General features: G+C 65.7%; 2 protein-coding genes across 2 annotated transcripts; both read left to right on the top strand.

Moving 5' to 3' along the window:
- Nucleotides 1-2,066: 2,066 nt before the first annotated feature.
- On the top strand, nucleotides 2,067-6,443 carry C8G (complement C8 gamma chain; the record flags this gene model as incomplete). Its single annotated transcript, XM_080709468.1, has 11 exons — nucleotides 2,067-2,204; nucleotides 2,300-2,436; nucleotides 2,583-2,653; nucleotides 2,723-2,830; nucleotides 3,093-3,194; nucleotides 3,263-3,386; nucleotides 4,136-4,208; nucleotides 4,282-4,355; nucleotides 5,615-5,749; nucleotides 5,793-5,868; nucleotides 6,387-6,443. The coding sequence occupies 11 exons, from the start codon at nucleotides 2,067-2,069 to the stop codon at nucleotides 6,441-6,443; spliced, it is 1,095 nt and encodes a 364-aa protein (XP_080565594.1).
- Nucleotides 6,444-6,841: 398 nt separating this feature from the next.
- LCN12 (lipocalin 12) lies at nucleotides 6,842-9,763 on the top strand (the record flags this gene model as incomplete). The annotated part of the gene is made up of 6 exons (XM_080709467.1): nucleotides 6,842-6,947; nucleotides 7,098-7,332; nucleotides 8,709-8,785; nucleotides 8,843-8,977; nucleotides 9,054-9,155; nucleotides 9,729-9,763. The coding sequence occupies 6 exons, from the start codon at nucleotides 6,842-6,844 to the stop codon at nucleotides 9,761-9,763; spliced, it is 690 nt and encodes a 229-aa protein (XP_080565593.1).
- Nucleotides 9,764-10,605: the final 842 nt, after the last annotated feature.

The following is a 10,605-nucleotide window of genomic DNA, read 5'->3' as shown; positions in this document are numbered from 1 at the left end:
AAGCACCAGTGGCTGCTGAGCCCCTGCACACCATCCCCATCCCCAGAGAAGCCAAGGGCCTGGGGCTCGCCACTCCTCCAGCCCACCAGCACCCGCAGCCAGCCCCGGGACCGAGCCTGTGCGAGCGCCCAGACCCAGTGGCCTGGCAAAGTGCCTGGACCGCAGGCCCCGGGACCGAAGGCACGGCGGCGCCACAGGGCCTGGCGCAGCCCGAGGTGGAGGAGGCAGCCCGGCCTAAGGCATCCTCACCCCCAGGTCACGCTTCCAGGTGGGGCCCTCGGCCTCCCGTGCCCGGGGCCCCGGGGGACATCGGGGTGCCCGGCCGGCCGGCGAGCGGGGCAGAGCTGCCTGCACTGGTCCAGTGGCCCCCGAGCTCGCCCTTGCGGCCTAAGGCCGGCCATCGGCTCCGGCGGGCGGCCTCCTGGCAGAGGCCCGCGGGAGCCCGGCCGGGAGGGGGCCGCTGCGGGGCGGGCGCCGCCATTCATCCGCCCGCGGGCGGGGGCCGGGCGGGGCGGGCCGGGACTCACCGGCGCCTCGGCCCGCTGCTGTGCGGACCGGCTTCCGCGCCGCCGCTCCGGCCGCCGCCCCGCGTCTCTATGGTGGAGCCGCCAGGCCCGACGCCACGAGCCCCGAGGCATCGATGGCCCGGAGCCCGAGCGAGCGCCCGGGCCGCCCGGCCGGCCTCTCGTACGCCTGCGCCTCGGGCGGGCGGCCGGCAGCGCGTCCCAGTGCGCCTGCGCGCTCGGCTGCCCGCCCGCCACAGCGCCCCTGGCGGCCGGGAGGGGCGGGGCGCCAGCCGACTCCAGGGCCGCAGGTTCGATACCCGCCCCGCTCGCCGCCGCTGGCCTGAGGATGAGACTGACTATTGATTGATTGTTTGTTTGTTTATTTGTTTGTTTGTTTGTGGGTACTGGGAATGAAGCCCAGGGGCATTCTACCTCTGAGCTACACCCCCAGCCCTAGTTTTTATTCTTTCTTTTGAAACAAGGTCTCATCAAGTTGCAGAGGGCCCCACCCTCTTGAGTGTTATGAGTGTCACTGACGCACTGGTGAGAAGGACGGGCCACAGAATGTCTTTCAGGAACACTTGGTTCATTTTACAAGGCTCATACCACTCCTGTCCTTCTCTAACCAAGCCTCTGGCCAGGTAGCTCTGGTTACCTGAGGCAGACGGGTCTCCGCGGGTAATCGAGGCTCAGGATCGCTGTCACAGCCGTCGTCCATGGTCGACGTGCAGACGCTCCACGTCCGGGGACTCCCACGGGGATGACCAACTGTCCTTTCTAACTGTCCAGCAGCTGCCAGAGGAATGCTTCCTTCTGGCCGGGCTAACTTCAGCCACCTAGACAGTTGGGTCAGGGCCACCGATCTGGCCATTTGCTAGGTCTTCTAGACCCTAAACTGATGTCACTGCTTACGTAGGCTCATGGCTTCCACCGCCATCTTGTTTCCCCAGCTGTTTCATCCTGTGGACGTATGTCCGGGGGTGTGTTCGTGTGTCCGTCCTTACCTTGTCTTCCGGTCGTCTCCTCCTGCAGATGTGTGCAGGGAGCGTGTCCATTCGTTTGTCTTGGGCCTGTCAGTTGCATCCTTCTTCTGACTCATCTTCTTTGCGTCTCTGGCCAGTCCACCTGTCCCCACGCTATACCTGTATCCTGACATATATTTCATATACTCACAACATTTTTGACACATATTTTGTATGCTCACAACACTAAGGCTGCTGCAAACCTGCGATCCTCCTGTCTCAGCCTCCCAAGTACTGGGGTTACAAGCACGCGCCGCCATGCCAGGCTTATTGGTAGTTTAAAGGGAATGGAGGTGCAGAGGCCAAGCGCTGACCAGTAGAAGTCAGGGGACAAGAAGCCAGCGGCCAACCCTGACTCTGCACCCCACGGTGCCTGGCTCCTGTCCAGGCCGAGCTCCAGAGGCTGCTGGGTGGAGCCTGACCGGGGCGGGGAGGCAGAGGACTGCGGGAGTTTCCTGGCTGGGCCGCGCAGCCCTGGGCTGGACACTGGACTCTGACCTGGGCCAGCGCCGCCCTGGCCTCCCATCCTGTCAGCGTCATGCTGACTCCCAGGGCCCTGCTGCTCTTGACCCTGCTCCTGCTGGCCAGCTCGCTGGGCCAGAGGGCGCGTAAGACCCCCTGGCCCCCCTCGCCCATCAGCACCATCCGGCCCCAGCCCGATTTCAGTGCTCAGCAGGTTAGGATCTCGGGGGCCCAGGAGCTCGCCTGGCTTTGCGGGAGGCCCAGGCCGCTGGACCCCCGGGCTCCAGCAGCCCCTCTTGCCTGCCCTAGTTTGCAGGGACCTGGCTCCTCGTGGGCGTGGGATCCGGCTGCCGCTTCCTGCAGGAGCAGGGCCACCGGGCCGAGGCTACCGCCCTGCACATGGCTCCACAGGGCGCATCCATGGCCGGTAGCACCTTCCGCAAGCTGTGAGTCCCAGCGTGGCCCTCACCCTCGCCCCAACCGAGCTGACCCCAGCCCACCCCGGGGCTGGCTCCTGCTGTGTCCTGGTGGGCAGCCGTGTGGCCCCACTCGGCACCCCACGCCTCCTCACCCCACCCCACCCCACGCCCAGGGACGGGATCTGCTGGCAGGTGCGCCAACTCTATGAAGACACTGGGGTCCCCGGCCGCTTCCTGCTCCAAGGTGAGGTGGGGGTGCGGCACAGGGCGGAGGCGGGGGTGCGGGCTGACCACTACTGTGTCGCTGCCTCAGCCCGAGGGGCCCGGGGGCCTGTGCAGGTCGTCATCGCTGAGACCGACTACCAGGGCTTTGCCGTCCTGTACCTGGAGCGAGCCAGGCAGCTGTCCGTGAAGCTGTATGGTGCGTGGTGGCCTGTGTCCACTCAGGAGCCCAGGCTCTCTGGGGAGGCATCCTGGTGGGGCTGGGCGAGCCCAGATGGGCGCACAGATCCCCCCTCCCTCTCATTCCGACCCTCCTGGTGAGGGGCCCAGAGAGGTGCCCCCGCACACAGGCCTGGAGTGGGGAGGAGGCAGGGACAGACCACTGACGGGGCACACAGAGACCCTGTCCCCGAGCACCTGCCTGCCTGCACGGGACCCCAGGAGCCCTGTCTGTCCCACAGCCCGCTCCCTGCCTGTGAGCAACTCTGTCCTGAGTGTGTTTGAGCAACGGGTCAAGGAAGCCAATCTGACGGAAGACCAGATCGTATTCTTCCCAGCGTATGGTGAGTGGCCTCAGCAGGTGCCCTCCTGGCTGACCCCTACCCTCCCTGACCCCTGCCTGTGCCCCTAGGTTTCTGTGAGGCTGCGGACCAGGTCCATATCCTGGACGGTGAGTGGGTGCCGGGCAGGCCCGCAGGGAGCCAGGGTGCGGCCCTCCGCCCTTCTGAGTCTCTGTCTACCTTAGAAGTGAAGAGGTGAGGCCACCGGACCTCCAGCCGCACCGGAGACACCTTGTCCCTGGCAGAGGAGGCTGCTGCCCTGCCCTGGCCTCCCCGCAGCCCCACGGGTCCCTCTTGTCTGTCCCGGGCGGGTGGGGCTGGGACTACTCATTAAACCTCAGACCAGCCGCTGGTTTCTTCCTCCCTGGTGGGGTGGGAAGGGGAGGTGGCTTGCCCCCCGCCCCCGGGGTATTTGAGGACGCCCCTCCCCAGGAGTGAGGCTAGAACAGCTCCTCCTCCTAGAAGCACCCGCAGCCCTGCTCTCTCCCTGGAACTCAGTTTCCCTTCTGCAGTGGAGCCAGCTCTGTGGCAGTCTTCCCTTACCCCTGGGGCCTCCTGGGCTGCCCTGGGTGGGCCCAGGGTCTGGCCTGCCCCCATGGGGCCACGCCCAGGGGACTTCCTAGAAAGGGGCCCAGGCTGGCCAGCAGGTCTCAACACCTGTCCTGGAGGCTGAAGGACTGGAGGCTGGGGGGCCTGTGGCCAGAGGCAGGGCAACCACTGGGAGGGGCCGGGTGCTGTCAGGGAGCCCAGCAGGGAGGTCCTGGACAAGCCTCTGGGCTGAGCCAGTGGAGCAGGATTGCGTAACTGGGTGCCTTGTCAGGGGGACACTGCAGGGCCGGGCTTGTCCAGCGGGTGGAGCAGACAAGCAGGGGTCTGTTCCCAAGCTGGGGTGAAGTCAGCCAGTTCATGGGCCGCTTACGGGTGAGGTGGGGCTCTGGGCCTAGGGGAGGAGCCCCTCCTCAGATCTGGTGGGCCCAAAGTCCCACCCAGGCCCAGAAGGCCAGGCAGGAGGCAAGAGTGGGCAAGCACCCCGGAGCTGGCCCCTGCTCTCCCTGTCCCCACAAGGGCCTCCCTCCCTTGGGCCCGGTAGGACACAGGACCCCTGGGTGAGCTCTGGGCCACAGAGCCTGAGTGTCGCTGGGCAGCTGGGCAGCTGAAGGGCAGGTAAACAGGTCGGAGGGAAGGGGGTGAGGGGCCGGGGAGGAGAGGGCCCCAGAGGATGGCGCCCCTGTGGTCCAGAGGCCCCAGACTAGAGCTCCGGGAACTGCTCCCTACAGGGGAGGGCCTCCCTCCTGGCCTCTGCAGCCCAGCACAGCCAGGGGCTGGGAGAGGCTGTGCTGCTCCCGCTCCCGCTCAGAGCGCACCAGAGACCCTTCCAGGCGTCCACAGCTGCGCCCCCCGCCTCGGCCTCCTCGGCAAGGACCTGGAGGCTCTTTCCCTGGGACCAGAAGATACCAAGCTCTAGAACTGACACGCATTTTTATTTTTGCAAAAGTATTAAGCGCAGCTGGGCGTGGTGGCGCACGCTTGTAATCCCCGCGCTTGGGAGGCTGAGACAGGAGGATCACACAGGTTCGAAGCCAGCCTCAGCTACTTAGTGAGGCTCTCAGCAACTTAGTGAGACCCTGTTTCCACATAAAATATAAAATAGGTCTGGGAGTATAGCCCGGAGGTAGAAGGCCCCTGGGTTCCAGCCCTAGCACCACAAAAACGGAAAAAGAAAAAAAAAGAAAAATAAGTTCAGTGTGGTGCACATGCTTGCCATCCCAGTACTTGGGAGGCTGAGACAGGAGGATCACAGTTTTGAGGACAGCCTCAGCAAGGCGTGACACTCTGATCAACCTAGAGAGACCCTGTTTCAAAATTAAAATGAAATAGGCTGACGGCGTAGCTTGGAGGTAGAGAGCACCTACCTCCTGGATATTGGGTTCAATATCCAGAACCAGACACACATACAGAACTCTAGGAAACTGGCGTCTAGTAACCCTTGAGACCTGCGAGGGGGTGGGGGCTTGGAGGCCCCGTGAGCGGGAGGCCTGCTCTGGGGACCCACGACTCCTGAACCGGCCCTGCAGCCCTGCCCTCCCCAGGAGGCCTCAGGGCCAGGACCATGTCCCTGGGGCAGCGCCGGTGGTGCAGGCATCTGAGCACTGCTTGGAAGGGTAAACTGGTGGGAGGGGTTGCCTGAGAGGAGGGAGGGGGCGTAGGGGCAGTCTGGGCAGAGGGGAGGGAGGAGGGGCGCTGGGGTGGGGTCTGGAGGTTGCCCTCCCCGTCCTGGCTGCTTGGAAGGCCACTGTCAGCTCTCCGACGCCCCTCCCAGAGCTGTGGGCTCAGAGCTGCGGGACCCTCCTCCCACCCGGCACGGGAAACACACCTGTGCCGGCCTGGCTAGCCCGCGGGTCACCCGCCACCCATCATGCCAGAAGCCACGCTGTGGTTGTCCACTGCCCAGCCCGCAGCACTCCCGACACTGCCCAGCCCGCAGCACTCCCGAAGGGGGAGCGAGTGCAGAGGCTGCGGCAGCCCCAGCGGCGCCCTGCCCTGCACGCGCAGCCCCAGTGACAGGCGTGGGCGTGGGTCCTGGAGACCCCATCTGTGCAGAGGACACGGCCCGCTGGCCTCGGCAGGCCGGGGCTTTGTGCAGCTGGAGCTGGCCAGGACCGTCCCCGTGTCCTGGGTGGGTGTGCCTTGTGGCAGGGCCAGCTGTCCCTGCGTTAGGGACACACTTTGCTGGGCCCCAAATCTCCTCGGATGGCTAAGATGGCACTGGGGAGGGGTGAGGGCCGACCAGGCCGGGAGCAGGGCCAGAGGCTGCGGACCAGGGTGGTTGCACCGCGGCCATGACTCTTCCCTTCCCGACCAGCATGGTGTGGGGTAGACTGCTCAAAGCACAGCAGTGCCCATGTAGGGAGAGCGAGGCCAGGGCAGCCCGACACCTGGCTCCTGGGGGAGGTGGGGAGGTGGCCCAGGACGGGGCCCAGGGGAGGGCGGAGGTGGTCCAGGACAGGGGTGCAGGGGAGGGCGGAGGGGGCCCAAGATGGGGGTGCAGGGGAGGGGTGGAGGGAGGCCGTGGCCAGCACAGGACCCCCAGCTTTGGCCTGTGCAGCCCTCGTGGTCCCCTCCAGGGTGCTTCAGCTAGCGGTGGGCAGTGGGCGGTGGGCTTGGGGCGTTTACTCCACTGGCCTGTCACCCCAGGGGCCCAGGCAGCCGGAAGTGCCAGTCCTGCCCAGGCGCCTGGCCATGGTCACCTGAGCCCTGGCGGTCCCGCCCCATCCCAGGCTCCCCTGCCTCCGGGCTGGTCGGCGCCTGCCACCCACACTGGGGCCTCAAGGGCCCATGGAGTGTTAGCTCAGGGCTGGCAGCCCAAGCTCTGTGGCTTCGTCTGGGAGGGTCATGCTCCCCAGCGGGACAGGACGTTCTGTTTCGGGGAGGGCAGGGGCAGGGGCAGGTGGGCCAGTCCCCCCTCCCTGTGCGGGACCCTTGGGAGAGGCGGCCCAGGCTGGGCCCAGCAGGTCCCCACGGCTCCTGGCAGGGACCCAGGCTTTGCCACCTGCCCTCCGCCAGTCCCTGTGGGAGGCGCACTGCCGGGGCCATAAAGCGCGGCCCAGGGTGGGCTTTCTGCTCCTTTCCTTGGGACGGTGGCAGCCAGAATGGGCCCTTGGTGTGTCCTGTGGCCGTCACTCATGCTGCTGAGAGTGCTTCAGGGCCAGACCCCAAGACCCCTGCCCGTGCAGCCCCAGCTGCAGAGCTTCCACGGTGAGAAGGTATGAGGCCTCCCGGGGAGGGGAGAGGGAGGGCAGCGGAGCCCTGGGCCCACGGAGCCCGAGCTGCGCGCTGGGGCTCTCTGGCGGAACCCTGGCTCCAACAGAAAAGACCCTGGCCAGACCCCCGGGCTCCCTCCTCTAGTGCCCAGTGAGCCCCCTCTGCGCGGCACGGCCAGGTGGCCGGCGCCGGGCCTGTGGAGCTGTCGGGTGGGCCCGGCCCTTCGATCACCCGCCCTGCAGTTCCAGGGGGCGTGGTTTGTCCTGGGGCTGGCGAGCAACGCCATCAAGGTGGAGGACCGCTTGCTGCTACATCCTTTCTCTACAAACTACGAGCTGAAAACCAACGGCCACTTGGTGGTTTCCAACGCCATGTTCCGGTGAGCTGCCGCCCTGTTGTCCAAGCAGCCGGGGCTGCGGCCTGTGTCCCAGGCGCTGTTCGTGGCCCCGCCGCACTGGCTGCAGCGCTGTCCGGAAGCCTCTGCCCAGTGCTGGGCGTGCAGGCCGCTCGATGACTCTGGCGCCACGACCAGCCCCCCTGGCCCGGCTGTTACCAAAGTCCTGCCTGGATCGCAGCTCCAGCAGCCGAGGGTGGCGGGTTTAGTTACAGCTGAGCCAGGGGCTCGTGCCCCGTGCTTGGGCCAGGTCCTTCCTTGCTCCATTTCGCCGTCTCTACCCTGACCTCTTGGAAAGCGTCTTGTGTGGGAGCCCCACACTGACGGCCTCGGGGCAGCTCCCCCAAAAACAGGAGCATCTAGGCCAGCCTAAAAGAGCCTCTGACCTTCTCTTTGGCTCCTTTTCCTTTTTTCTTTTTTTCCTTTTTTTTTTTTTTTTTTTTTTGCAGTACTGGAGATGGAACTCAGGCATTCTACCTCCGAGCTACACCCCAGCCCTATTTTTAATTAACTCATTTATTATTTATTTATTTATTTAATGGTACTGGGGATGGAACCTAGGGGCATTCTACCTCCGAGCTACATCCCCTGCCCTATTTTCATTCTTTATTTAAATAAAGTAATAAGTAGCTGAGGCTGTCCGCGAACCGCGATCCTCCGGTCTCAGCCTCCCGAGTGCTGGGATTACAAGCGTGGGCCCCCACGCCTAGCTGACTGGTTCTCCTTGAGCCCGGGGCTCCTTCTGAGACGGCATCCAGGCCGAGGCCTGCTGGTTGGCTGCCGGGTGAGGTGCCCACACACCCTTCCCATCTGCAGCCTGCGTGTTGTGGCTCAAGCGTGGTCCCCTTTCCTCCGGCCTGAGCGGGTGGCGGGCAGGGGCCGTCCCTGGGCCCTGCGTGCAGCTGGTCACTCCTGCTCCGCCAAGCCCAGGGCTTGCTGGAGGGGTCACCAGCCACAGTGCTCCGAAGGGGAGTCTGCCACCCAGACAATGCCTTTTGTCTTCTTTTTTGAGGGGAGAGGTTTACTACCTCTACCTCTGAGCAACACCCCCAGGCCTATTTTACTTTTATTTTGAAGTTGGGTCTTGCTAGGTTGATGAGAGCCTTACTAGTTCTGAGGCTGTCCTCAAACCTGCGATCCTCCTGTCTCAGCCTCCCAAGTACTGGGATGACAGGTGTGTGCCACGGCGCCGGGCAGAAAATGTCTCTCTTCTCTTTGCCCAGCCATGTGGTTTTGGGCCTACACCAAGCTGAACAAGAGCTGCGGGCATGTGCAGGGTGGGCTGCTGGGGACCGGAGGGTGGCCTGCTGGCCGGGCTGAGCCCCAGGCAGGGCACTGGCCAGCTCTGTCCAACCCCACAGGGGCAAGCACTGTGACTCTTGGTTTTACGAGCTGGAGCCCACACCCCAGGCCGGCCGCTTCCTCGTGCACACCGAGGGTGAGTGACACGGGAGGGGGGCGCTGGCCGGGAGGGTGCTGACCGCCGCGCCCGCAGGGCCTGAGGCAGACCAAGAGGACGTGCAGGTGGTAGACAGCGACTACAGCAGCTTCGCACTGGTGCTCTCCCTCAGACGCACAGCCAGTCAAGAGGTGGTCAGGATCAGCCTGCTGGGTGAGCCCTGCGTGCCCGGTGAGCGGGGGTGGGCGTGGCATGCCTGCCACCTGCCGCGGCGCAGGCCGGGCTCAGCGCTGTGCTGCCCACACAGGCAGGAGCTGGAGCCTGCCTCCCTTGGCGGCAAGCAAATTCATCTGCCTGGTCTGGGCGCAGGGCCTCACCATGAACAACGTGGCCTTCCCAGCGGTGATGGGTAACCAGTGCAGGCGGCGCGTCCCCAGACCCAGCCCCAGCCCTCTGGTCACCCTGTGGGCGGTCAGATGGGCACCACAGGTGCTGGGCCAGGCCTGCCCACAGAGCTCAGTCTGAGCCAGGTGGAGGGCCTCCGGCTTCCTCAGCCTCTACCCCCACAGTACCCCTGTCCCGGGCCCCGCCTCGGGCTCCGACCCTGGCCACCCCTCCCTGCCCGGGGAATCCCTGGGCTGTCCCTGGGCTGTGGGAGCTCTGAGGGCCAGAGGCTGCCGCTGGGGCCCTTTCCACCTGTGCAGTGGTGGGCATGTACCTCAGGTGTGCACACAGGTGCACACACGTGTCTGCAGCCCCTGCACACCGCCGTGCGTGTGCCTGCTGTGCGCCCCACCTCTCACTGGGGTGCTCCCTGGCCAGGCTGCCTGGCTGTGACAGTCTGGGGACCCTGGCACCCGCGGGCCCCAAAAGGACACCTGGCCGGTGACAGCCCGGGGCACACCCAGCCCAGCCCCTCCCGCCCCTTCTAGCCCCTGCCTGCTCTGTCCCTCTCCCTCATCCCGCCCTCTGCCTCCTTCAGATCAGGCATTCCAGTCGCTCCCGCACCCGTGCTGAAGGACGGAGCCCCGGCCTCACCTGCTCTGCTCCCCACTCTCAGCTTGAATAAATGCCCCGTGCCTGCTGACACCAGTGTGACCTCTGCGGCCTTGGCATGGGGAGAGGCGAGCGCACAGACCTGCTGACCTCGCAGGGTAGCACGGCCAGCGCACTCCGAGCTTGCCCCCCACAAGGACAAGCTGCTGCCCTCGTGGCAGCCGCACCAGCACACCGCCACCCGCTCCAGACCTGATGGGGTTGGCGAGGCCAGGTCAGGCCCCGGACACTCCGCCATGTACAGTCAGGGCCCAGGACAGGAGGCCGCGACGTGGACACCCAGGCGGGGACCCGGCCGAAGCCCAGGCCTGGTCCCGGGTGCTGCGAGCCCGTGCAGAAGCGCGAGGCACCAGGGTGGTGGGGCTGCCTTTAATCCCAGCACTCTGGAGGCTGAGACAGAGGAAGGAAGGTTCCAGGCCAGCCCCGGCAATACAGTGAGGTCCTTAGCAACTCAGTAGGACCCAATAAAATAGGGCTGGGGGTGTTGCTTGGAGGCACGGCGTCCCTGGGTTTGAGCCCCAGCACCACACACACGAAGCCCGAAGCCCGCAGCAGTGGGAACTACAGAGGGTGTGTGGCGTGGAGCAGCCCCGCGTCTCCAGCCCTGCTAGCAGCAAAGGACACCCAGAGACAGCCCCCCGCCCCGCCTCCCCTCCTGGAGCACCTGCCACTGGGAGGCGGTGCCGGGTGGCGGCCTGTCTCCATCCCTCTGAAGGCGGACCCCCGCACCCCAGTGGTGGAGTGGCGTGCTGCCACCTACTGGGCGGATGGTGCTGGACCATGAAGGTTCAGGAGTGGGCTGG

Source organism: Muscardinus avellanarius, assembly GCF_963383645.1.
Source record: "Muscardinus avellanarius genome assembly, chromosome: 13".
Taxonomy (NCBI): Eukaryota; Metazoa; Chordata; class Mammalia; order Rodentia; family Gliridae; genus Muscardinus; species Muscardinus avellanarius.
Note: the sequence above shows the minus strand (reverse complement) of the source record. Positions and strands in the feature narration are given on the sequence as shown.